This window comes from Rhinolophus sinicus, chromosome 13, assembly GCF_057876585.1.
Source record: "Rhinolophus sinicus isolate RSI-liver-muscle chromosome 13, RSI-T2T, whole genome shotgun sequence".
Lineage (NCBI taxonomy): Eukaryota > Metazoa > Chordata > Mammalia > Chiroptera > Rhinolophidae > Rhinolophus > Rhinolophus sinicus.
In genome coordinates, this window is record NC_142513.1 from 51,220,661 (window position 1) to 51,248,218 (window position 27,558).

At 47.6% G+C, this 27,558-nt stretch overlaps 1 protein-coding gene across 5 annotated transcripts in view; it reads left to right on the forward strand.

Annotated features, from left to right (window-relative positions):
* ADAMTS17 (ADAM metallopeptidase with thrombospondin type 1 motif 17) overlaps positions 1-27,558 on the forward strand; it is a 255,794-nt gene that overhangs the window by 35,817 nt on the left and 192,419 nt on the right. For all 5 annotated transcript variants that reach the window (XR_016018253.1, XM_074317647.2, XM_088789326.1 and 2 more), the window contains exon 4: positions 16,370-16,542. Coding sequence is in view for 4 of the 5 variants with exons in the window: in XM_074317647.2 (XP_074173748.2) it covers positions 16,370-16,542 (173 nt within the window). In the remaining variant the exon portion in view is untranslated. The remainder of the gene's footprint in view (positions 1-16,369; positions 16,543-27,558) is intronic.

Here is a 27,558-nt window from a genome sequence, read left to right on the forward strand (position 1 = left end):
TCTCACCTTCTCATCCAGAAGTGGAACACAACCAGCTGTTTCTGGCAGCTGATGGACTGAAAGAGGAAAGTGGGAAGGTTAGACACCGCAGTTGTCTTAGAATTGGCTTTTCCAGGCTGTGGCAGGAACTCTAAGTGTTAGAGAGCTGAGGTTAGCTTGCCCATGGCAATTTAGTCATGAAGGTGATGATACAGTTTGAGCAACGCTGAAGCAAATTTCCTGGAAGTACAATCTATGATCTGAGATTCCTTCCAGATTTCTCAGAAGAAGGACAGCCCACAATTGGCCATGACAAGGAGGGTGGGCTTTTACTACTGATGCCCAGGAAAACTGCCTGGCCTTAAAAGGGTGCATTCCAGAAAGAAAACTCACCAATATTGGTCCCAGATCTGGGAAGCAAGTTGGTCATGGGACTAGCTGCTGACCTCCGGATGTCCCTGGCTGGACTTCCATCCTTTCTCAGGCAGCACCCAAGCAGGGAGTGAGTTGACCTGCAGAAGGACCAGAGCCCCAAGTGGTAGTTTCATGTGGCTGCTGGTGCCCTGTCCTACGTTCCTGCTGGGGACACACAGGTAAGCATGCTTGTAGATCAAAGGCATATGCAGAGGTGGTCCCAGCCTGCTGTGCTGATGGGTGACACCGTGTGGTCACCACAGGTCTGAATCCTGCTGGTGGCAGAATTTTTCCTGGATGATTGCTTGCTGGGCTGGCGACTTTATGTTGGTCTGGTCTTACAGGCTTCTAGAGCAGAAAACCAGTGTGGTGGGTCTGGTTTCCAGCGATGCAAGTTACTGGAATCACATCAGACAAAGAAATTGAGCATGTATCTCATGGAGGGAGGCGTCCTCTTGCAGCAGGATGGCCCCGGGGCCACTGGGTGGGAGCTAGGCTTGTGCTGTGGGTTATGTTGGCTCGGTTATGCCTGGATCCAAGGAGAGGTGATGTGGGCCTGGCTGAGAAGGGGTGTGCAAGGAATATGGGTGAAAAGGACATGGAGGCGGTGGCGGGAGGACAGGAAGCAGCTACCCTATCTCTAAAAGATGGGGCACAACAGTACCAAACAAAGAGAGTGCCTGTGAGTGCTAGAATGTCCCGAGGAGATACGGCGGCATCTCAGCTCCCAACATGTTGTCAGTGTCTGGAATTGCCACGCAGGAGGGTTTTCTCGCAGGAATTGAAAGCTAAGTCTATTGGGCTTATGACTCAGGGAGCCTCTTAGAAAGGCCACACAGAGATTAGGACAGACCAAATGGGTTTGTTACAGGCGTCTGTGCAATGGCATTAGATTAAAATAAATGTCCCAGGATGTGATGGCATATTTAGATTTGGACACCCTAGAAATGCTCACTTGATCATTTCCGGATATCGAGGACATTGAGGGTGTGACAAAGCACACTTGTAGTCTCATGTCTAACATGGTAACTAGCAAGCATCCTTCCTACTCAACCCCTATGACAATAGAAAAAGATAAAAACGCATTTAGAAAAACAAAGGGAATAGGTGATCTATTGGCAAAATCGGTGAGGATGTACCACTATTAAGGACAGTGGGCCTGGATTGATAAGCGTATTCAGTGGCCTGTTGAGTGACCAAACCCTGCCTGTCTGAAAGAGGAGAAGAGGTCCCACCTCTACTGGCTGCTTCTCCTGAGTTCTGAGATTAGAGGACTTACAATGCTTAGGAAACTGGTCAGCTGACCCTCTTGGTTAGACATTAACCATTGTTACGTAGCCTTTCTGCAGCCAACTCCTGGGTATCCCTGTGGCAGGAGGTGTGTTGCTAGCCCTTTGCACGTAGCATTGCCCTGCAGATAGAAGGCCGCCCATAGATCCAGATTTAAGGGTCCCATCAGTCCAGAATGTACAGTCCCTATCTCTGGGGAAATAGAAGGTCCCACTGTAGCCTTGAAGAGCTGACTAGGCAGATGCCTATTGGATGTCATGTATGTCCATCCACCTGGGAGACGGGATGGTGACAGTGTAGTCGAGGGAGACTCATTCACCCCGGGTCTTGACACTGCCTCTTTACATAGACCTCTTCTCATTGGAATTTGATTAAACAGAGAAAACCCAGCTGAGGACCTGAGGACCAATACTACAGCCTAACGAGAAGGATTTGCAGAGAAAGAACATATCTTTGGAAAGGATTTATTTCAGGGACCAGAATAAATTTTAGGATACTAGTATGCTAAATGGGATGCAAGAAGATAGGGCTTTTCAAAACGCAAAAGCCAAAGGACCACAGAATGCGATGTGAAAACAATAAGCTTAAAATAAAAGGGAGCTGATGAGACAAAGCTTATAAAGTTAGTTTGCTAGAGCAGAATTAAAATCCACAAGGGAGGCAGTACTGAGCAGAAATGACATTACACATTGAAATGAGTGATGTAAAGAATAAATGTGAGATGCTTCTTTAGGAGGCAAAGGAAAGAAAGAAGAGAGTGCTGCGGAAGAAAGTGATAGAAATTGGTTACAGAAAATGGAAACCCAATTTAAGAATCTCTGGAGAAGGAACCTTTCCCCCCCCACCCCCGAGTTAGAATAGGGGCATTGATCAAAGATTTATAATGAGTGAAGACTTTCCGGAAGGTTTAAAAAAGAAAATCTCGACAGGATGAAAGGCTTACTGTGTTCTGGTCAAAATTAATATACATAGACCCACAGTTATTTATTCTGGCAAAATTTTTGAATTGCAAGAGTAATGAAAAAAGTTATACTAGAATTCAAGCAGACAAAACAGGTTACTCAAAAGAAGTGAAAATCTGGCAGGTCTCAGAGTTGTCCGTGCTACTAAGTCCCAGAAGACGACAAAGCCAAGACTGCAGAGTTAGGACAAGAAATGGTTTTGCTCTAAGAATCTGACACTCAGACAATTGTTGTTCAAATGTGAAGGCAACTGAAAGGTGTTTTTAGATATGTAAGAGGTGAAAAACTATACAGCCGACTTGCCCTTCTTCTAGGAAGGATTTCTTTAAGATACGGATATAATTGCAGTTGATTGTGAGTTGATGCAGAATTAAGAGATTAGATTTGGGGAAGCAGTGGAATGCAATAGTTCAAAAATTAAGGGAAGGTCAAAGACCTAAATGTAAGAACTAAAACTAACACACGCTTAGAAGAAAATATAGGTATAAATCTTTGTGAACTTGGATTAGGCAATGATTTCTTAGATATGACGCCCAAAACACAAGGAACCGAAGAAAATATAGATAAATTGGACGTTATAAAAATTCAAAACTTTTGTGCTTTAAAGGACACCATCAAGAAAGTGAAAAGACAACTCACATACCATATTTCCCCGAAAATAAGACCTAACCAGACCATCAGCTCTAATGAGTATTTTGGAGCAGAAATTCATAAGACCTATATGAATTTTTTCTCCAAAATGCGCATTAGAGCTGATGGTCTGGCTAGGTCTTATTTTCGGGAAAACATGGTATAATGGCCATAAAAAGACACTCAGCATCATTAGACATCAAGAAAATGCAAATCAAACCACAATGAGATACCAGTTCACACCTGCTAGAATGGTTATAATAAAAAAAGATGGACAATAACAAGTGTTGGTGGGAATATAGAGAAATTGGAACCCTCGTACACTGCTGCTGGGAATGTGAAATGCTGTAGCCACTTGGAAAAACAAACGGGCAGTTCCTTAGAAGTTGAAACATAGAGTTACCCTATGACCCAGCAGTTCCATTCCTAGGTAAATATCCACAAGAAAGGAAAACTTTTTGTCCACGTAAAAATTTATATATGAATGTTCATATAGTGTTATTCACAATAGCCAAAATGTGGAAACAAACCCACTGTCCATCAATTGATGAATGTATAAACAAAACGGTACATCTGTAAAATGGAAGCTTATTTGGCAATAAAAAGGAATGAAGTACGGATACATGCTACAACGTGGATGAACCTTGACACAAAAGACCACATATTATACGACTCTATTTATATGGAATGTTCCGAGTAGACAAACATATGGAGACAGAAAGTAATTAGTGATTTCCTAGGGCTGGGGATGGAGGAGGGCAGAAAAAAATGGGGAGTGATTGCTAACAGGTATGGGGTTTCATTTCAGGTGATTAAAATGTTCTGTTTGTGGTTCTAGTTGTATAACTCGGCAACTGTACCAAAAACCACTGAGCTGTATACGAAAAATGGGTGAATTGTGCAGTATGTGAATTATATCTCAGTGAAGCTGTTTTAAAAATTAAGGAATGATGTAAATTATAAATTATAATACTTTAATAATAACTGTACCTCAAATTTAAGAACTATTTACAAATCAGAGACGTGGAGTAGGACATGGGAGATAAAAACAATATGCTAGAGTTTTTTTTGTACAAAAGGGAAAGACAAAGAAGATAAGGAAGGAAGGAAGGAAAAGAAAAGAAGGGAAAGCCAAGATTCTACCATGTTCTTGACACTGATAATCAAAAAGGTATACAAAAAAATGTTTCTTAAGATTGTAAAGATAACTTGTAGAGTTGCCTCAATACTGGAGACAAAATATAGCTTAATGGAAAATAGATAGGCATACATGGAGAGAAAAGGGCAGAAGCTCAAACATTATTAATTTGTATAATAAATACAGAGGCATTCAAATTCTCTATTCAATGACAGACTCAGAAATGATACCAAAAAGTTACTATGTAAATATTTAAATATTTACATATTTAAATATCAAACACAGGTGATAAAAATTCAGAAAATATTTACCATGGTATTATAAAAGTCTAACCTTTCATTTCCTTTTTTATCTACTTATTTGAAAACAATTTATTGAACTGTGTGCTGGACACTAGTATATAGAGAGAAATAAACTGACATGGTTCCTGTTCCCACTGAGCTTCCTGTGTAGGGGAAGAGACCTATACTAACTAAACACGGAACAATTAATTACAAATTACAGTAAGCACGCCAAGGAAAAAAACGTGTGCTGTGATGATTTAGGTGAAAAGTTCCAAGGAAAGTCTCTTTGAGGAAGTGGGCTTTGGGCAGGAAGTACAAGTTAGGCAGGTGACTGTTGGGGAACGAACTTTCCAGAACGACCTATGCTATATGGCATGCTCAGAGGCCAGGGATGGGAAAAAGAGGAGGTGCTTGAATTCATGAAGCTGGTGTGACTGTGCACTGGCCTTTTTAGATTTGAGAGGAAGCCACAGGACAACAGAGGGAGGCTACAGAAAATTAGGAGTAAGGGGTCAAAGTGAATTTGTGAGTTGTTTCCAGCCCTCCATCGTGTGGCTGGTTTGCTCACCCGGGTGGAGCCCAGGGCTGCTCTGCCTGTGTAAATCCAAGGAATGAATGGCCTGGCCATAAAGGAACCTCTCCCCTTTTAGTAGACCTGTGGGGTGGGGGCAGTGGAAGATTGACAGCAGGAGCCCCAGTAGGTAAGCGTTGCTATGGTGCCGGTAGAACCATGCCCGTGCTCAGGTAAACGTGCTTTCCAGGTAGGTCGTTTTGCCCGGGAGTGTCTTTGGCCTTTGGGACGGGTATTCTTTGGGAGAGAATCATAGTCTTGTAACTGGGTCTGGGCCAGAAGAGGAACATAGGGACTTATTTTTCCTGCCTCTTGGCCTGTTGGTCAGTTATCGGAGCTCCCTCTCCATGTGGTTGGGGATGGCTGGGTCTGCTGTGAAACTCAGGACGTCTTTGGCAGAGTGAAGGACGTCTGCCTGTCAACTGCTCTGGAAATACATGTGCACTTAGTAGGTGTAGAAGACCCCCTGATGTCCAAGAGCCTTGCAAGGCCAAGACCATGCTTTTGGGTTTTTTTCCTGAGCCCCTAACAAGTGCAGTAGGGTTGTTTGACCCTTTTGTTCGTCATTCATTCACTTCATTCACTTATCCATTCTCTCATTCACTTACCCATTCTCTCATTCACTTATCCATTCTTTCATTCTCTACTCCATTCAAAAACTGTGACTGAACGCTGACTATGTACCAGGTACCCTCCTCCCTGTGGGAGACACAGAGGCCAGAGGGGCAGTCCTCACCCACAGTGCCCAGAAGCCCAGGGAGATGCCCAGCCAATCACCCTATGGTGTGCTGAGTGATACAGAGGTACTGGGGGAGGGGCAGAAGGACAAAGCCCTTGGCTTTGAGCTTTGTGTTAAAGCAACAAAGTAGAAGATATTGCGTTCCTCGTCCATAGAGTGGCCTGCCCTCCTTGCAGCGGTGGAGGAATTTCTGAGCCGTCTGCAATTTCTTGTACTTCCTTGTCAAAAATGAAAGACCATCTGTCAAAAGAAACAATACCCAGGGTCCCGCCGGGGGATTCCAGGTGCAGGAGACAAGCAGACTTCTTTTCAGGCTTTTGTTTGTCCTGTCTTGCTCTGGTTGAAACATGAGCACCTTAATTAATTTCTTCCCCCAAGCTGTGTGTTTGGGGAGTGTTCTTTTCTCCGCTGCCATCCGTCGAGAAGATGAAACTGTCAGGATCCAGTAGGCTAGAGTAATTGCTTAGCAGGAGACTGAGCTGAAAAGTGGCAGTGAAAAGGGAAGGCCGAGGCCAAGCATTTGTATTTGTTTTTTTGAATTTGCCAAATGCATCTCATCGCACCTGTAAGATGGTCATCCTGTCCAGGAATTGTCACTCTATCCTGACCCTGTGGTTATACACCCTCCAGTGCGTGCAGATGTGACCTTACCAGTCCCTACTGAAGGCAGGAAAGAAGATGGGAGCTGGGGCTGCACTGTGCCCCCCAACTCAGATGTTGAAGTTCTAACTCCCAGCACCTCAGAATATGACTGCATTTGAAAATAGGGTCTTTAAAGAGGTGATTACGTGAAACGAGGTCATGAGGTGGGCCCTAATCCGACATGACTGGTGTCCTTATAAGAAGAGGAGTATACAGGCAAGACCTGTGAAGATACAGGGAGAAGCCGGCCACGTGCAAGTCAAGGAGACGCCTCCAAGGAAACCGAGCTGCCCACTCCTCGGTCTTGGACTTCCAGCATTCAGAACAGTGAGGAAATGCATGTCTGTTGTTTAACCGCCCTGGCTGGAGTCCTTTGTAATGACAAAGCCAGCAGACTGATAGAGTATCTTTTCCCAGAATGTTTAATAATTGAGTAGAAGTTGAGACAAGGGTTGGAGATTGCCATGAAGTGAACAAGGAAATGCAGCAGTCTGCCTTCCCCTTCCGGTGCCCTGTTGGGCTGGAGGATTCTTCACAGAATAGTCTCCCACCAGTTCGCAGGGGGTGCGGACTCCTATTTCCATTTTCCCGGTTTCTTCTTCGATGGTTGTACACCTTTGTCCCTTTCTGATACAGTGGGTGTGTGTGCTTCTCCTCTCCGCCTCCTTCCGATTGGAAGCCAGCTGTCCCTGGGAGTCCTGCACTGTTTCCTTGATGTTTCTTTCATCTGTTGGGTGTTGAGTTGGACATGCTTTTCTCCCTCCCTTGAGCGGTGCACCCAGCGTGGACCCAGCCACACAGCCTGGACCCAACTCGTGCCTGTTGCAAACAATCCTCTCTTCTCAGTTGCTGTGAGGTGGGCATTTTCGAAGTCTTGGTCTTTGTAGTTCTTCCTTGTTCTTCATAGTCTGTGGACTTCCCTTCATTACCTTGACTGGATGGGGAGAGCAGTAGAAACCCAGGGAAGATGGCAGTCCCCTGTGGGCAGGGTTTCCTCACCAGACGCACAAGTCTCCTCATCCCAAGGAAATCGTCCCTCGAGTATTTTCCAGCAGTATCCCTGTTTCTCTCCTCCCCAGGCTTCTCCGAAGTCTGCACTATTTCCACACTTCTCACTTCTTCACCCCTCCCTGGTCTGGTTTCAGCTCCTACCTCCCCCTCGCTCTGTAAAACCCTCACTGAGACACCCCAGAGAACCCCCTTTTGTTCAGTCCCCTCTTAACCTGGCCCTTGGTTGCATTGGAGGTGCCGATCGGCCCTCTCTCCTGAGACTTTATTGTTCCTGGCTCCTGTGACACCTCTGCTCTTCTCCCTGCACCCCACCCCTGCCACCACATTGGGTCCATCTCTTCTATCCAGCCATGCAGTTTTGAGGTCCCTGAAGGGTTGGTTTGGGACCATTGATTCCTAATGCCTGTCTCCGATCTTGCCTTCGCTCCTGAGCTCCAAGTCTGCACATCTAACAGCCAACTTGGTACCTCTCCACTTGGCTATTTCAGAAGCACCTGAAACTTAACTAGGCCAGAACCCATAGTGCTTTTTTTTATACATGGTCCTATTCCCGTGGTCCCTAATTCAGCAGTTAGCACAACTGTTCACACCAGGAGTTATCTTTGATGACCCTTCTTCACTCACCCAAATATCCCCAGTAGTCTTGGTTTCACCTACTAAGTACCCCCTGAATCTGCTGCTTTTCACCTGCAGTTTCCCTCGTCCATGTATGGTTCCCATTTCCCTGAGCTTCCACAGTGGTCATCTAACTAGCGTCCTCGCTTCCACGCTGGCCCCTAGAATCTGTTCTACCCGCAGCAGCCAGGGTGACACATTCAAAACACAGGCCCTAAGTGGCTTCCCAGTGCTCCTGGGATAAAGAAGAAAACCCTAACCACATTCCACGTGACACCTTCATGGATGGTTCTCCCTCTCTGTTGCTCAAGCCTCTATGCCAGCCATACTCTCGCTCGCTCTTGCCTTTCTGCAGTTTCTAGAACACACCATGCTTCCTTCTGTCCCCAGGGCCTGTGCACAGGCTCTTGCCACTGCCTGGATTGCTCCCAACTCCTGTCTCCCTGCCCCTCTGCTTACCTCTAACTTATCCTTTCCATCTTGGCCCCTGAGTCACTTCCTCACAGAACCCGGTCTAAATTGGAACCCTTCCTTTATATTCTCTCATAGCATTATCTATTCTTTCTTGCAAGCATTTGTTACAGTTACAAGTTTTTTATATATTCATCTGTCATTTGGTTAATGCCCGTTCTTTCTAGATGGTCACCTGCCTGTGGCAGTACCCAGCACACATTTGTTCTCAGTCAATATTGCTTGACTGAATGAATATCTTTCCACCTCAGCCCCAGGCAGTGGCGCCTGGCTGCTAGGTACCTAAGTGGCTCTCACCAGGGGTGGAGAGGTCATGTGGGGTCAGCCTTGCTTTCCTACCCCTGGCCTGGGGCTGCATCCCAGGGCTGGGGGCGGGGGGTGGGGGGTGCGTCACAACTCCTGACTGGGGTAGGGACTGATTTTTTGGACCCCAAGGTTGATTCGTTCTTCATTTGGGATTTTAACCAGAAAAAAAAAAAAAAGAAAAACCACCAGCCATTTTTTTCACCTTTCTTTGTAAGGAATTTACATGAAAAAGATGCCGTTTTATAAAAATGATTTGGCCTTGGGGAAAGTTATTTAAAGAATTCATCCTTGGAGAGTAAAACTTATTTTTTTTTCCTTTCTGAAAAAAGAAAATAGAAGGCCATTATTTTCCAAGGATGTTGGATTTATGCAACCGCCGAAAAGTTCACCTGGCTGGGAGCTCTTGTGTGCACGTGGCACCATCGTTTCCAGTTGAAAAGACTGCTTTTTTTCTATAAACAAACCCTTTGCTTTGGCAGAAGAAGAAAAGTGATCAGAAAATAACTATTGTGGAGCTGACAATTTTATTGGAAAGCCTGGTGTGTGTCGGTCTGTGTGTGTGCTTGCTTTATAGCTTCACCGGAAAACCCACCGCTGGCTCACGGGTTGTTCTTCTTGCCTCATGTTGACTCTGTCACCAGGTCCTTGGCAGTGGCAGTGACAGGTTGTTAAGGCACCTATGGCACACATTGATGCTGGTGTTTCTTGCACAGGGAACCCTGTTGATTGGTGTTTGTTAAATGGTGAATGTCCGTTGCGGGGCCTGCAGCATGGAAGAGCTTGTCCACTTCCTCAGTACCTCCCTGGTGAAAGTAAATCCTTCGTTCCAGACCTGGGAAGAATCCTCGAGGCCTGAATGAAATAGAGAAAGTAGGTTAAGGACTGACCCTCTCATTTTAGGCTATAACACTTTGCATCCAGCCAGGAGAACTGAGACCATGCTAGGTATTTCTGACAGAGGGATTTAACACAGGGCATTGGTTATATCTGCATCAACGTCTGTATCGCAGAAAGAGGAGCTGAGGTAACCCAGGAAACAGCTACCTGCCGAGGGCTGGGGATGGAAAAGGGAAAAGGTGCATTTCCAGGATCAAAGAGCAGGGCTGGGGCTCAGACCTCTGAGGGGACATCAGCCAGGGGGTGTAGCCAGCTGCTGTCCCTGTAAATGTACCTGGGAAGGGGAGGGTGAGGCGGTTGGTTTGGGAGTGCCCCCAAAGCTGGAGGCTGGAGCCTTAGTTGTCCAGTGCTACTGGAGCAGGGCCACCCTGAGCTGAAAACCCAAGGAGCCCTTCTTTGCCCGCCAGTCTCCCTCTAGTGCCCCCTGCTGGCAGAGCTGAACAGGAACCACCTGGCGAGGAAGAGCCCAGTGCAAATGAGAGGGCCGGGACACAAGAGGCAAAAAATTTGTGCACAGAAAATGGAGACCTTTCTGTTCAGTGGCGCCTTCCAGGACATCATCTGTTACTGTCCTGCCCCAGGGGATGTCACCTTATGGGATGGTGGCTCTGCCAGAAGGCCCCTAATGCCCCTGGTGGTGAACATGGTGTCCCACGCGTACTGGTCACTGTGTGGAGCGGGGAGCAATGGCCTGGCTCCTGGAAGCTGTGATGGGATCCGAGCTGCAGCTTCAGGGAACACGTGGCGACCTTCCTGCGAGACTGTGTTTTTTGAGTGCTGGCATGGCAGGTGTGACTCTACCTGTCCCCAGCGCTCACCCATGGGCACTGCATTTCATCCACAGAGCCTTCAGAAGGAACAGAAATGAAACTCCTCAGAAATGACTTTGCAGCGTGTCTTCAGAGAGCCCAGGGGCTGTTTGTTTCTATAGGATGTGAAAATGAGGGTTGTCATGTCTGGGGGCAGGAGGTAATCTTAGCTAAAAACCGAAATCCTCGACACCCCTATTCTGGGTCAGGAGGACTGTTTTACTACTTCCGAAGGTTCCTCTGCAGGGTGGATGTGTGTCTGCGATGTGTCAGCCTGGGCCTGTCTCCTCCCACGTGCAGCACGGACTGTGCACTTGCTCCCATCAGGGGCTCTTCTGAGTCTCCTGTGTCTGACTGCTTTCCCCCTACATGGATTGAGAGGGAGACAGGTCACCAGTCTGGGTCACATGGCTGGGACGCCCACGCTGCAGGCTCCAGGGCACCCTTTCGTTATTGGCCTGCATGGAGAACAGCAGTCACTGGTCAGTCAAGTTACACTTTACTGAGCACTTATTATGTGCCAGGCATTCTGCTGAGGGCTTGCATCCAGCATCTCCTGTACGCCTGACCACAGCGCGTGAGGAAGGAAATGTGCCCCCCCCTTCACACACAGCTGAGGCTGGAAGTGGGCCGGATAGGTGGGGAGCCCGGATCCGAATCCAGGCACTCTGTCTCTAAAACCGTGTCCTTGACCAGCAGGCAACCCGGCTGCTACTGCCATTGTGATCATATCATTTATTGAAGAATCCCAACTTAATTCCAAGGAATTCACTAAGTGCTCCGTAGGCGGCTCACTGAATCGCTATGCAGACCTGTGTGGCTGGTGGGTGTCATTCGGGCTTTGCAGTCAGTCACATAAGGCGTGGGGAGCATCCCGGAGCTGGCTTGTGCTGAACCGGGCACACCCTCTGCTCTGTCCCAAACCACAGCCCTGTTCTAAATTCTTGTCCTCTGCTGCCACTCATCTGGAGGCCTCCGTGGCCCTCGGGGTGAAGAGCTTCCAGTCCCCTGTGCTCACGGGGCACCGGGGCCTGCGTGGTCCTGCCAGCGGGGACTCCTTTCCCAGCCCTGGAAGGATCTCATCAGCCCAGAACTTGTGAAGATCTCTGTCAGGGGTCTGGGTGCACGTCACCGAGTCTGTACCTCAGGGAGAGAACGAGGGACAGGTGGCCTTCTGACTGCAGGTGAATCGTTTGCAGCATGTCACAGTGGTGCCAAGCACTTCTGATGGCTTTGGGCTTTCTCTGCCCACAGGAGAGCTGCAGAAAAGCCATAGTCAGCGTGGCTAAGAATGTCTGGTTCTGGAGGCCTCCCCAGGGCTGAAGGGTCTGGCTGCCTGGGTGCCCCCGTGGCGACCGACATTCCTGTACCTGGACCTTGCGTGCTGTGTGTGGGAAATGTTTATGTTTCTGGCTTGGCTGACACCCAGGCTGTCTGCGTCTCCCCGTCAGCTCTGTAAGCAAGTTGGACCCCTGGTACCTCATGTCTTGCAGCGGCGTCTGTCCTCTCAGCCTGAAGTGCCCTCGGCCCTTTGTCTGAAAGCACCCAGTGCCCTTGGGCAGCTGTCTCCATTTCCTCCACCACGTCTGTGTTCCTTCTGATTTGCTTCTTCAGCTGGCAGAGGTGTGTTTTCCCTCTCCCTTGGCACAAACAGTAACCTGAGGTCTTCCCTGGAAATGACACTGGTGGAATCACAGAGGCAAGGACACTTCTGATGTAGCAGGAAGTGGAGTCATTCAGGCGTGGCTTCTGGCTGTTGAACTCTCACACCAAACATTGTGTGAGCGCCGCCTTGTTTTTCCCTAGTAAATACCTATTCTATTGTTTTTAAACTAAGGGAGTATTTGTGCCAGGTAGAGTGTGATAATTCTTAACTGAGATTTTTTTTTTTTCAGTTTGCCAAGAGCAAAGCTAGGAACTACAATAACAATTTATGTGTTTGCTCAGCATTTTGAATAGTCCCCAAACTCTTAGAATAAATAATAATTTGAATATTATAAAAGCACAGTGTGTAGAATGCCCTTTATTTCTACCTTGTCTTTTTTCTCTTCCTCCTCTTATTCAAAAAAAAAAAAAAAAAAAAAAAAGATCTGGGGTATTTTACATAAATATATAGAAAATATATAGAATTGTCTTTTTTAATGGATAATTGGGGCAAAGGCAAAATAAATATAAGAGGACTATGAAGCCAGTGATTGAAAATCTACCCAGTCAGCATCAAATCCAGCCATGTGCTGGCAGGAGAAACTGCTGGGCTAGAACTGGGGATAATCCCTCGTGTCTGTGACACAGGAGGGGCCTGGGGTCGCACAGGCTGGGGTGCCTTCTCATCAGTGGGGCGAGGGCTCCTCTCGTTCCCAGCGCAGCAGGAGATGTCTGCTTACTGAGCCAAGCTTGGAGGGATGCCTGCCCCGCCTGAACGCTGACCTCTCCAGTGAGGTCTAAATCCAGCCCCCACGTCATTTTGCAATCGGTGTTTTTCTTTTTACTTTTCAAGATGCCTGAACATTGGTGTTGATGCACCTTCGCCTACTAGGGTGTATTTATGATGTTCATGAAATTAAAGGTGAAAAAAGGGATTCCGGTTCTGTTTTCCCTATGAGAAAGGCATAGTTGTCAAAAGTGGAGATGGTGGAGGGGCTGCTGGGAGCAGGGAGAGGGGCGGGGGCGGAGGGCGTGCTTCCTTCTACCCCCACCCCTGCTCCCCTCTGCCACCCCCCCAGGAGGGATACTGGAAAAAGAACACAGGTCCTCGGTCTCTTACCTGCAATTCCCAAATCCCGGATTTTTGACTCAATTCATGGCAAGGGGTGACCTGCACTGACATGAGGTTTTTGAGCATCTCTACCTATGATGCCCACCCCCTTTATTCATTTCACTGCAGAAATTGTAGTGCCTTTGATTATGGCGTGTTGCCCTCGTTCTCACTGAGAGAGGTATTCGGTAGGTGGCACACGCACCATATTGCCTTGCCAAATCTGAAAAATTCTGAGCTCCTGAAACCTTCTGGCCTCTGGGGTTGGAATCAAGGCTTGGGGCCTCTCCTCGGGAGAGCAGGGGACAGAACAGAGCCCTGGGGTGTGTCTCCAAGTCACCAGCCAGCCTAGCGTGGTTCTGGCTTGACGGCCCCAGTGAGTGATGCTCAGGGAGGGGCATGCAGGCAGGAGCCCGGGGTGTCTGGGGGAGCCCTGCCCTGCGGAACAGTGATGCTCCAGTTGCTGAGGGGCGTCAAGCAAGCTAGAGACCATCTGAGCAGAAGGAGCGTTGCCACTGAAGCCTGCCCAGGAGAGCAGGGCTCTGTCCTGCTGCACATGGCCGCAGAAATTCAAGGTCCTTATGCCCAATCCAGCATCCTTTCCTGCCGGGTATTCTGCGGCCCCTCCCACCCCATGTTTAAGTTCCGATGACAGTGTGGAGCGTGTTCGCACACATGGACAGTACACGTGGGAGAGTCAGAGCTGAGGGTAAAGCCCTGGGTTGTAAGGTTTGATTTCAGCTTCCCCTTGGAAGATGGGATTCTACTCGCTGACTTAGCCGTGTGTGCACGTACTCACTGAGTATCTAGTTCCCACCAAGTGCTACGCCAGGGGCTGAGGGCAGTGAAAGGAACCAATGAGAGAGTCATAGGGAAAACCCTTTAGAAGCCACAGAGCAGCTGACCAGTGTGTCTTACCTGTCACTTAGTGTTCTGTCACTTAGTGACTTAGTTATCACATAGGTTAGCCCACAGCATTTCCCCCTTCATGACGCCCTGTGTGTTAGCTTTCAGGTCCATCAGGGAGCGAGGGGCAGAGCTTATCGGTCTTACCTTATAAGCTTGAGAGGCTGAAGCCCAGGGCAGCATTTTGAGATGTGAAATGTCCAAGAGCGACCTGCTCCGCTGGCCTGGGAGTGACAGGCTTTTTTCTTAGTGAATGCTCAGCTCTTACGTGTTCCAACTCGCCATCTCCCAGAGAAATACTATGACGACTGTATCTTTTATGCCATGCTAAATGGACAGCTCTTTCCATAGGAGAACCTGGGAGTATCTGCCAACGTGTGAAGGTAGGTACTGAGCAGCCAGCCTGGAGAAAGTCTGTAGATGACAACACGCGTTGGTGACTGAGCGATGGCTTGTAAATAGCAACTCTGAGAACAGCTGTGGTGCCATTTGACTTCCATGTTTTTCTCAAACTTAATTGAGGTTATTTTACATAAATAAAGTCATACTTGTTCACTATAAAATTTGGAAAATACAGAGGAAAAAAAAAAAAAAAGGAAGACCACCTACTGTTCACATTTTAGTTACGTTCTTCCTAGGTTATGTATTTAGTTACTTATGTATTAGTTATCTTCGGGACCTGAAGATACTTGCATGTCTTTGCAAAATTGGGATTTAACTGTATGTACAGATTTCTACCTGGTTCTGTCTACATCACTACATCTTCGCAAACATGACTTTCATGGCTGCATACTGTTTCACCGTTGTTGGCTTTCTCTGTGGTTGGATATTTAGATTGTTTTCCAATTTTCACAATTGTCCGTTGTCTTGTACAGAGGATTCGCATTTGTACGTTCTGACCCATATCTCTGGGTTACCCCCTCGTGTGCAGTTTTGGCTCTGGAGTGACTGGGTCAACTTTATGAAGCTGGTTTGTGCAGCTCGGGGCTGGGTTTGCTGCGTGGAAACTGTGACAGATGGCTTCTGTATGGGCTAGTGTGAAAAATGGAAACAGTGGCTGTCAAATGAAGAGCTACCTTTCTTCTCACACTTGGATCCTGAGCACGCCATTCAGATCAACCTTTAGTGTTGGTCAGATGGGCTTCCGCCACCCGTGGACAGCTGTCCTCACACAGCAGCTCTGAGTGTTCGGACATGCAATGTGGGTTGTAATTACTGACAGTAGTTATTTATCAGAGTAAGGTTTTCTAGGGAATCCGTTTACCGAAAGAGTCAGCACAGAGGGTTAGTCCCACATTTACCAATAACCCTTCCCTTTGGTGAGGAAACGGCATATTTGCATCTTGGCCTGGATGTGTGTGTATCATGGGATTTCTGTTCTGACTATCGTTTTTGGTTTTTTGAAAATGATGCTTTTGTGCCTGCTAATGTTGATGACTCTTTATTCACGACTCTCAGAGCCGTCGCTGGGATGGCAGCCTCCAGGGGAAGGTTGCCCCACTCCTGCTTCCTAGGCCCCAGTTACCAGCAGGAGCTGAGCCTTGTCAGAAGTTCTTGCTTGTCCTGTGGCATCGAAGCGCTTTCTCATCCGTCCCCACTGGGCTCAGGCTTCCTTTCCCTACGCTGATTTTGTGTGGCTCTCCATGTCCCTTTCAAGGAACACGTTTTCTTTTCCGTGACGCGCGCTCCCATCTGCGTCCTTAGCTGTGGTGGCCGGCGGGTGGGAGCCGTCTTGGCGTCTGGCCTCCTGGCTGCTCTCGCTTCCGCCCCATCTGCTCCACCTGGAGTGAGTGAGCGGGCGCCGCTCCCCGGGGATGATAGAGGTTCATCTACTGGCCCGTGGACACCGACCATTCTCTAGCGAGTGGGGGCTCAATAGAGGCCTGTTCTCTGCACGGTTTTGAAAACCAGTACGCCAGGGACGCCACCGATGTCTTCGTTGTTTTCTAGAAAAGAAGACGCCGAGGAAGGGCAGGCCGTCCCGGGACTGGCGGGAGCGCAGGAACGCCATCCGCCTCAACACGGAGCACACGGTGGAGACGCTGGTGGTGGCTGACGCGGACATGGTGCAGTACCACGGGGCCGAGGCCGCCCAGAGATTCATCCTCACCGTCATGAACATGGTGAGTCCCGAAGCGCGGGCCGGATCGGGAGGCCGGTTTCCTCTTGGCGCAGTGTCCTCCGCTTCCCTTCGGTTAAGGAAGAAACTGGGCCGGGGGATAGAGGCACACACAGGCTTGTGAGCCTTGAGCAGGGACGGGCGGACGGGGCATGTGGGACTCCCCATGGCAGAGGGCCTGCCCGCTGACTCGCCTTGGTGCCGTGTTGCATTGCCTGGGTTTGCTCAGTGAGTGGGCCCTGCCCGCCCTCCTTGCTAGAGCCTTCCATGACCCTGACTATGTGCAGGACCCCCTCCTAGGGGATTCAGAGTTGAATGAGCCCTGTCCCTGCGCTAAGGAGTCAACAGCATAGTGGGAGGAATCCAGATGAAACTTGAATGTGGAGCAGAGCTTGCTGTGTGCAGTGAGGCCTGGCAGGAAGATGGCAGAGAGGCTGACTCGTGGAGGGAACCAGGGAAGGAGCCTGTATGTGCGTCCGATTTGATGAGTGAGGTCGGAGGGGATCCTTCGAGTGATGGGTGGCTGGGGGAGGGGCTGCACTTTTCACATTTTAGACATGGGAAGATCTTTGAACACATTCCAACCCCAGCCACCCATCTACCCTCCTAACAAGCGCTCTTGAAGACCTCCTGATATTGTGTCAGGTGCTGAGGAAACAAGCGCAAACCAGACCTGGTCCTTCCTTGGAAGGCGGGGCTATCAGTGAACCAATCAGCGTCCATATTACAGTAGAAGTATCTGTGGGGACGGCTGGGGTGGGGTGGGGGTGGGGGGTGTGGTGAGTGATCACCCACAACACGGAGGCATCAAGAGAGACTTGATCCCTGAGCTGAGCGAGAGGAAGTATTGGCCAGACTGGGGAGGGGCAGCAGGTCACCTAGGACGGGAAGCCAGAGCTGCATTTAGGGGGAGGGGCGGCATGGCAGGATGCAGTTGCAGCAAGAAATGGAGCCTTAGTGTCATGAGCGGGGTCGGATTTGGGAGGGCGGCTGAGACATCCTGAAGAGTGGGGTGTCTGAAGAGGCAGAGAATAGGAACGTGTCCGGAGTTCCAGAAGACTCCAACAGCTGCACACAGGTGGGTGGGAGTGCGAAAAGGCCAGAAAGAGCATTGGGCATGGAGCATGTGTGGGGAGAGGGTCTGAACTAAGGGGCAGGGGTGAGGAGGGAAGAGGGGGCCCTGCAGAGAGGAGGATGTGCTGGGAGGAAGGACCTACAGGAACTGGGGACTGGCAGGGGGCGGGGCTTGGAGAGGCAGGCGGGGGAGGAAGTGAGAGAAACCCGGGGTACACCTGGGCTATGAGCTGGTGCCTGGAGGAATGGCTTTAGGGAATGTTGGGGACGGAAGCTGGATGGGGTCACACCAAAATACGAACAGCATGTGAAGGAGAAGCAGTAATTGCAGACTTGGCTGAGGGCGAGGAAAGAGAAGCCCCTTGCTTGGTGGAATCTGGGTCAAGGATGGCTGTAGAGGGGAAGGGGAGCAGGGTTAGGAATGGAAAGTTCAGGCTCAGGCAGGCCTGCCCTGGGCCCTGCTCTGCCCTCACTCCGGGCGGGCGGTGTCAGACCGCGCTGAGCCTGCTCCTCCACAGCCAGGCCGGGGTTCAGCCACGAGTGCCCCGTGCCTGGCACAAAGGTTCCTGTGGCTTATGGAAAGGGAGTGAGTAGGCCCTGAGCTGTGCTGTGGGAGTGAGAAGTGGCTGATGGAGGCAGGGGACACCGCCAAGGTCACACGGGAAGTCACTGGCAAGGCTGTGACCTTCAGACTACGCCTCTCCCCTACTGGCCCCAGGAAGAGACGCTCCAGAACCACACCCTGGCCTAGTGGGGTGCGCCCCCCACAGTCCTGCGTGCTGTAAAGTCCGATGGTCTGTTGGGCCGGTAGGCTTTCGGGACACAGATCTATTTGTGGGTTGTCCCATCTGTGTCTGTGCCTACCCCACAGGCTTTGTTCTAAAGCCCAGGCTGCTTTGGGAGCATGTGAGAGCAGTGCTGTCATGCTGAGTTACTGTAGGGACCCATGGCCTTCCCCACATGACGGGCTTTTCTCTAAAGCACCCCGGCAGTGTGGACCCCGGGGGACCCTCAGCTGGTGATCTGTTTTCAAGACATGGCCTCTGTGGGCACCTAGTCACCCTCTCTTCCCAAGTCAGAAAGTCTGGGAGTTCCAGTAACTTTTTATTTCCTTCCTTCCTTCCTTCCTTCCTTCCTTCCTTCCTTCCTTCCTCTTCCCTCCCTCCCTTCCTCCCTTTCTTCTTTCCTTCCTTCCTCTTTTCCTTCATTCCTTTTTCCTTTCTCTCTTGTTCCCTCCTTCACTTTCTCCCTCACTCCCCCCTCCCTCCATCCCTTCCATTCTTTCCTTCCTTCCTTCCTCCTTTTCAAACCTTTTTCAGATTTATTCTTCTTTAAAAAACAATTGTGGTAAAAAGTACATAAAGTTTACCATCTTAACCTTATTTTCAAGTGTGCAGTTCAGTGGCATTAAGTACATTTATACTGTTGTGCCACCATCTAGCTCCAGAACTTTCTTCATCTTGCAAAACTGAAGCTCTCTACCTGTTAAACACTAACTCTTCATTCCCCCTCCCCCAGCCCCTGTCACCCACCATCCTTCTTTCTGTCTCTATGAATTTGACTGCAATAGGTACCTCATGTAAATGGAGTTATACAGGATTCGTCCTTCTGTGCCCGGCTTATTTCACTCCGCACGGCGTCCTCAAGGTTCGTCCATGTTGTAGCAGGTGTTGGAATTCCCTTCCCTTTTCAGTCTGAACGATACTCCATTGTACGAATGCAGCACATTTTGTTACCGTTCCTCCATCGATGGACACTTGGGCTGCTTCCACCTTCTGGCTGTTTTGAATCAGGCTGCCGTGAACGTGGGTGGACAGAGATCTGAGTTCCTGCTCTCACTCCTTTTGTGTATGAGTATATATGCCCAGAAGTGGAATTGCTTTTGTTAGCTTTCATTGGTGCCTGGCCCTGGTTTCTGCGCAGTATTTCTGTGTCCTTCCTTTGCGTAAACCCAGGCGTAAACCCAGGCGCTACTGGCGGCTGGGCGGGGATGGGCTGCAGTGCAGCAGTCTGCCGAGTGGAGACCTGGGAGGAGAGTTGGGGGGCGGGGGGCGCCAGCTGTGCATCAGACTCGTCTGCAGATAATTTCACCTTGTTTATTGTTTAAAGAAATTGCCCAGGGCACAAGTGCAAGGAAGAAATCCTCATTACAACAACGGAAGTAATAAGAGGGCACAGCTCCTTCTTGGGTATTTCTGGTGTAATTTATCATCTGGGTAGGGGCAGGGAGGGGGGTCGGACATGGGACTATGCTCCCCACCCCCCACCGTCCATGGACTGTTAGGCACTGAATGGCTGTGATGCTTGGCTTTAATTTGACCCTCTTCACTCCTCTTCAGCTGCTTGTCCTGAGATGATGGAGGCTCCAGGTCCTGCGGCTGAGGGCAAGTCCAGGGCTGGGAACATTAAAATGGGATTTGGATGTCTCCTGAAGCGGCCTGCCTGATAAGGGCCATGCCCCCATGGGGAAGGGCACAGGGCATGCGTATACTAGCCCTCAGCCCTCAGGCATCTGTCCTGGGCTTTCTTGGCCCATCTGACAGGCCAGAAAGCAAACGAAAGCAGAGTCCCCTGACCCACTCACACAGACTCACCACTGGGAACTGTTTCTGTTGTCTCTATCCAGCAAATTGAAAAACAAGGTACCTTTAGATCCTCCATCACCAACTTCAATCCCTCCAATTCTAGTTCGGACAATCTGAAGGACTCTATCCTGCCTGTGGCTATTTTAGGAAAGGGATTTCTGTTAACAGGTAAGACCCTCTCTAAGCGAGGAGGATGGGAAAGGATGACGGCTGGGGCTAGGGGTCCTCTCATTAGACAGGCCCCTGGGGGCAGTGAGCAGGAAGGAGAGGCCAGCCAGCGCACCTTCCTCCTGTCACTGAGTGTTTTATGTGGCCCGCCAGGATGGAAGTGGCTCTGTCTCCTTAGCTACCTTGGATTGGGAAGGAAATCTGCTGGAGTGCTTGCCACCCTCATTCCAACATAGCTCTTTCCAGGCTGCAGGAAGTAGTGTCACCAGGTACCCACGTCAGGTGCCCCCTTTCCTCCCCTCCCACTTGGGTCTCTGTGGGCAGAGACCCTCTCGCCCATGTATGTCTCCCTGACCCCCGACGCTAAACCTAGAGAGGTCCCTGTCCCCAAGGCAAGTGGAGGGCTTGTAGGGCCTTGGTGTGTGACAGTGCATTCCCCAGCTGGGAGAATTTGGTGTGAAGCGTTTGCTCACAGTTTTCATAGCATCTCATAGTTGGAATGTATTAGATCAGTGTCAATCAGTGGCCCGCTGGCCTGTATTTGAGAGGAAGGAAGGAAGTGGAGGTCTGTAATGAACTGACCAGTCCAGATGGCAAGCTGGATGATTTCATGTTACTTCCTTCTCCTAGCTGGTGGATTTCATCATTTGTGTCTTACAGAGAAAATGGAAGCTTGGTGGGGCGGGGAGGGGTGTGACAGGGCCAGGGTGCAGGGCCAGGGAGTACACTGCAGGGTGAGGACTCAAACCCAGGGCTGAGGGACCCCGTCTCACCTTTTTCAAGGTGACAGGCAAGTCTGCAGCTGGTCGTTTCTTTCCGCCTCCACCTCGGATGGACCACCATTACTTCCAGCCTTCCTAACTTCAGGAGCTACTTGGCCATGTTCCTCACTTCCACTCTCTTCCTCCTTGAATCCTTCCTGCAGAACAGCCAATCAGATCGTCATCCAACAGAATTAGGGCTTTGTCACTACGAGCTGCTGAGCCCCTCTGTGCCCTCCCTTGCGTTTGATATGGAATCCCCCCCTTTTTCTGCATAGCCCTTAGAGGCCATGTCACTGGGGCCCGTCTGCTTCTCCACCTCAGCACTGACTCTTGCCATTCTGGTCACCGTTTCTCCGGTACCCCCAGCTCCTCTCAGACTCATCGTCTTTTCAAGAATGCTCTTCTCCCCACTCCTTCTAGAGCTAGCGCCACTATCCTTTAGGTCTCCCCGTAAATGTCCTCTTGGAGAAGCCCTCTGTGCCGACCCTTCTGAAAAGGCCAACCTGTTTTCTTTATCATAGTAGTCTGCTGTTTACTTGCTGGCTCTTATCCTGATTTATAATTCCGTATTTATTTGCTTTTAAAAAAGCCATCTCGTTGCAGAGTTTTATATGTTATTGAATTGAAGCTGCTATAAATTCAAATTAGAATGTCATAACTTTAGGATGTTAATATAACCCATAGTAACCACAAAGAAAATAGCTATATAATATACACAAAAGGAAATGGGAAGGGAATTAAAAAGTTTCATTATAAAAAATTCAACTAGACACAAAAAAGTCAGTAATGCAGGAATGAGAGACCAAAAAAAAAACCCAACTATAACGTATATAGAAAACAAATAGCAAAATGCAGAAGAAAGTCCTTATCGGTAATTGCTTTAAATGTAAATGGATTAAGGTCTCCAATCAAAAGACAGATTGGTAGAATGGATTAAAAAAAACAAAAAATGTGACCCAAGGATTTGCTGTCTACAAGAGACTCACTTTAGATCCGAAGACACAAATAAGTTGAAACCAACAGGATGGGAAATGATATACCATGCAAATAGTAACCATAAGAGAGTAGCAGTGGCTATACTGATAGGCTTTAATCAAAAAAAAGGTTACAAGAGACAAGGATATGGAATATTAATAAAAGGTTCAATATAGCAAAAAGATTTAACAATTATAAGTATTTACATACCTAATAACAGACCATCAAAATGTATGAAGCAAAAATTGATAGCACTGAAGGGAGAAGTATACAGTTCTCTAATAATAGAGACTTCACCCCAGCTCTCAATAGTACATAGGACAACTAGACAGAAGACAAGCACAGAAATAGAGGGCTTGAGCAACAAAATAAATCAACTAAATTTAACAGACGTACAGAACACTCTAACCCATGACAACAGAATATTCCTTACTTTCAAGTGCGCAGGGGGCATTCTCAAGGACAGACCATGTTAGGCCACAAATTAAGTCAAACAGATTTAAAAGATGTCATACAAAGTATCTTCTCTGACTGCAGTGGGATTAAGTTAGGAATTGATAACAGAAGGAAAACTAGAAAATTCACAAATGTGGGGAAAAAAAACCACTATACTCTTAAACAACCAATGGGTCAAGGGAGAAATCACAGAGGAAATGAAAAAATACATAGTGATGAATAAAAATAAAAATGCAACATACAAAAACTTACATGACACAGCAAAAGCGGTGTTCAGAGGGAAATGTGTAGCTGTAAATGCTTACATTAAAAAAGAAGAAAGATTTCAAATCAATAACCCAACTTTACAACTTAAGGAACTAGAAGAAGAACAAAGCTAGTGGAAGGAAGGAAATAATAAAGATTACAGCAGAGATAAATAAAGGCTAGAAAAATAATAGAGAAATTAAACAAAACCGAGAGTGGATTTTTTAAAAACAAATTAAAATTGACAGACCTTTAGCTCAATTGACTAATAAAAAAAATCAAATCACTAGAATCAGAAACAAAAGTGGAGACATGGCTACCAAATTCTACAGAAATAAAAAGATTATAAGAGTACTATGAACCATTGCATACCAACAAATTGGATAACCTAGATGACTTGGATAAATTCTTAGATTCACAAAACCTACCAAGACTTAATCACACACACACACACACAAAAAAAAAAAAAATCTGAACAGACATAACTAGTAAGGAGATTGAATCAGTAATGAAAAATCTGACAAAGAAAAGCCCCGGACCTGACAGTTTCACTGGTAAATTATACCAAGCTAACTAAAGGAGAACTAACTAACCGTTCTTCCTCAAACTCTTTGAAAAAAACCGGAGAGAACACTTTTTGACTGTTTCTATGAGGCCAGCTCCTGACTATTTCTATGGGGCCCTTATACTAAAGCCAGATGAAAAAACTATAAGAAAACTACAATTCCTTATGCATAGGAAAACAGTTTCCCTTATGAACATTGACTCAGAAATTCTCAACTAAATACTAGCAAACCAAATTTAACAGCACATTAAAAGGACTATAAACCATGACAAAGTGGGGTTTATTCCTGGATTGCAAGGGTGTTTCAACATACAAAAAAAGTCATTCAGTGTAATATACCACATTAACAGAATGAAGGAAAAAAAAAAGGATCATCTCAATTGATGCAGAAAAAAAAAACATTTGATAAAATTCAACACCCTTTCTATGTAAAAACACACAACAAACTACCTCAACATAATGAAACTCATATATGAAAAACCCATAGTGAACACCATACTCAGGGGTGAATGCCTGAAAGCATGTCCTCTACGATGGAGTACAAGGAACGGATGCTTAGTTTCATCACTGGTATTTAGCATAGCACTACAAGTTCTAGCCGGAGTAATTAGGCAAGAAAAAGAAATAAAAGGCATCCAAATAGGAAAGAAGTAAAATTATCTCTTTTCACAGATGACATGATCTTATATGTAGGATACCCGGAAATTTCACAGAAAATTTTAGAATTAGCAACTCATCAAAGTAGAAGGCTACAAAGCCACCATGCACAAATCAGTTGCCTTTCTATACCTAACAGTACGCAATCCGAAAAGGAAGTTAAAAAAATGTTCCATTTACAGTAGCATCAAAAATAATAAAATACTTAAGAATTAACTTAGTCAAAGAGATGAAAGGCTATGCTAAAAACTACAAAACTTTGATGGAAGAAATTAAAGAAGACATAAATGAGTGGACAGACATCTGTGTTTATGGATTGGAGGACATTATTATAATAATAAGCCAATGCTACCCAAAGCAATCCACAGATTCAGTGAAATCTCTAGTAAAATCCTAACATTTTTCTTTGCAGAAATAGAGAAATCCATTCTAAAATTCCCATGAAATCTCAAGGGACCCTGAGTAGCCAAAAAAAAAAAAAAAAAAAAGAAATCTTGAAGAACAAAGTTGGACGACTCACACTTCCTGATTTCAAAATTTACCACAAAGCTATAGCCACCCAAATACCATGGTACTCACATGAAGACAAACACAGACCAATGGAATAGAACAGAGATCCCAGAAATAAACCCTGACATATATGGTCAAATGATTTTCAACAAGCGTGCCAAGACCATTCAATGGGGGAAGTGACAGTCTTCAATAAATGGGGCTGGATAAACTACATATCCACATGTAAAAGAATGGAGTTGGACCCTTACCTAACACCATATACAAAAATTAACTCAAAATAGATCAAAGACCTGAACGTAACAGCTAACACTATAAAATTCCTACAAGAAAAAATAGCAGTAAAAAGCGTCATGACATTGGATTTGGCAGTGATTTCTTGGACATGACACCAAGGGCACAGGGAACAGACGAAGAAATAGACAAATTGGGCTTAATCAAATTAATAAACTTTTATGTACAAAAGACTACAATCGGCAAATACTTGCAAGTTACATATCTGATAACCTCTGGACTATATAGAGAACTAAAACTCAACAACAACAAAACCTGATTTAAAAATGTGCATAGGACTTGAATAGACTCTTCAAAGAAGATATCCAAATGGCCAATAAGCGCGTGAAAAGATGTTTAATGTTGCTAATCATCAGGGAAATACAAATCAAAACCGTGATGAGATACTACTTACACTCATTAGGATGCTAGTATTAAACAAAAAAAACAAAAAAAGAAACAAAAAAACCAAACCAAAAAAAAAAAAAAAAAAAAAAAAGAAAAAAAGGACAACAAAACTAAAATAACAAGTGTTGGTGACTTTGTGCAAATTTTGCAAACTGGTATAAAGATCCAGATAAGAGCAAGTGACTGAGACGGTCAGAAAAACACCCTCCGTTTAGAAAGGAAGGTATTAAGGAGGGGGCTCCATCTGGCATTTGGGAAGCTCAGAAAGAAGCGGTTCCTGGTGGGTGATGGGAGCGTGGGGGCTGGATGAGAGGCGTGTTGGTCAACCCCACAGGCTGGTACCCAGGGCGTGGGGACTGGGCTTCCCTCAACGTGGCAGCGGGAAGCTGCTGCAGGCGTGTAAGTAGAAGAGTGCACGCAGTGATTTGTGTTTTAAAAGATCCCTCCGCCTGGCTATTACCCAGGGAAATGGAGTCCTGCTCCGGGCTCTGTGTCTTGCGCAAATCACTCACCTGCGCAGGTACGCGCGGAGGGAGAAGCCTCCGCCAGCCCGTGTCTCCCAGCTGGCAGCGCAAAGACCAAGTTTCCAAATGTTCTGTAGTGTCTTTTTACATATATAACTGATTTTCCTTTGGTTGGGGGGTGGTGACCCAGGAGCAGGAATATTTTAAAGAACAAATTGCAGACGGAAACAGGTGGTGCTGACACTAGAAACCCTGGGTTTGGGCAGCCAAATTGGAAAATGGGGCCACTTGACAGAGCTTTGGTTGTTTTTAGCTTCCTTAACAACCACGGGGTGGAGTGAAACCCTGAGAAGTTCCAGGCCAGTTCTGTTTGTAGGGAATTTTACCCAATTACCATGCAAAACAGACAACCAGCCTCTGGTGACCAGAGCGACTAGCCCGGTGTTAGAGCACGACGCACTGGTTCTCAGACCCAGCAGCCGTCCTCGAGAAGCTGCTGGGGGCTTGTTAAACGCAGGTGGCCGGGCCCACCCCCAGGTCTCTGATTCAGTGGGTCTGGGTGGGCTTCCACACATGCAGTTCCAGGTACCCAGGCAATGTGGGTGTGCTGCTCCTGGGTCCATGGTCAGAGGCTGGCGATATCCAGAGAGCAGCCCCGCCTGTGTGGGGTCCACATGGGCCCCTGTGGGATTCCAGAGTGTCATTTGCAGTCCCTGCTTGTCCCTGTGGAGGCCCTGAGTCGCACAGGTAGGTGTTGCTCTTGTGAAAACTCTGCTTGGCATGTGACTAGCTCTTTCCGAGGTTCCCCTGTCATCTGCTCCTTCTCTGGTCCCTGTCTGCCTCTCCTTGAGCGTGTCCCCAAGTCGCCCAGCCAGGAGAGCCGCAGGCTGCTGCTGCTGGCAATAGGTCCACCCAGCTCGGCCCCCGGGCTGCCAAGGAAATGTGACAAATGCAGCCGCGCTCTGAACGCTTGCCAGGACCCAGCCAGAGCTGGACGCCGGAGACAGAATTTCCAGACAATTGGCTGGGCTGTTCGCTGCCCAACCAGGTGTCTCCCTAAATATCGTATGGCCACTGCCTCCAAGATTTCTCCTGAGCATGAATTTCCATGGGAAAAAAAAGTCGGGGAGACTTTGTTACATGTCTTTGAGGCCCGCTGCTTTGTGTGTTGTGGCTGTTGTCCGAATTTCGTCTGGCTAGCCTGGCTTGGCGCCGGGCCTCCACGGAGATCCCGTGTATCTGTCCAGCCCTGTGCTCTCCTGAGTTTTGTGGGAACGTGGTACAGCTCACGTCAGGTGACAAGGCACTGTCTCTGTGCTCAGGCTCCCACACCTGCTCTCCTGGACCTGAGCATCCCAGGTACACGTCAAGAGGACATGCATTCCTACAGGCTTTAGACAGTGTGGTTTAGAGCATGAAGTTGTTTTCTAATTAATTAAGTCCCAATTTTTAATGGGATAAAATACAAATAATGAGGTTTACCACCGTCGTCAGTTTTAAGTGTACAGTGCAGTTTTGTTAAATGCATTCCCATCGCGGCGCAGCCCACCTTTAGAACATTGTCATCTTGCAAAGCCGAAACTCTCTACCCATTAAACAACTCCCCAACTCTCCCTCCCTCCCAGCCCCTGGAGCTCGAAGCTTTCTCTCCCCCTCCATCACATATTTTTTTGTACATTTGCCGCAGGGACGCTACTGAGCCTTTGGGGCGTGCTGTAGGGGATATGCAAAACTGTCATCGTCCCAGCAAGGAGAAAATGGGAGCTTCTGATAAGGGAGTTTGTTCCTGTTGTTTTGTTCTTCCTGAAATGTGTATCAGTTCATGCAGGTTCTTTTTGCTTTTCTTCTGTGGCATGTCAGAAAAAAAAGAATTGC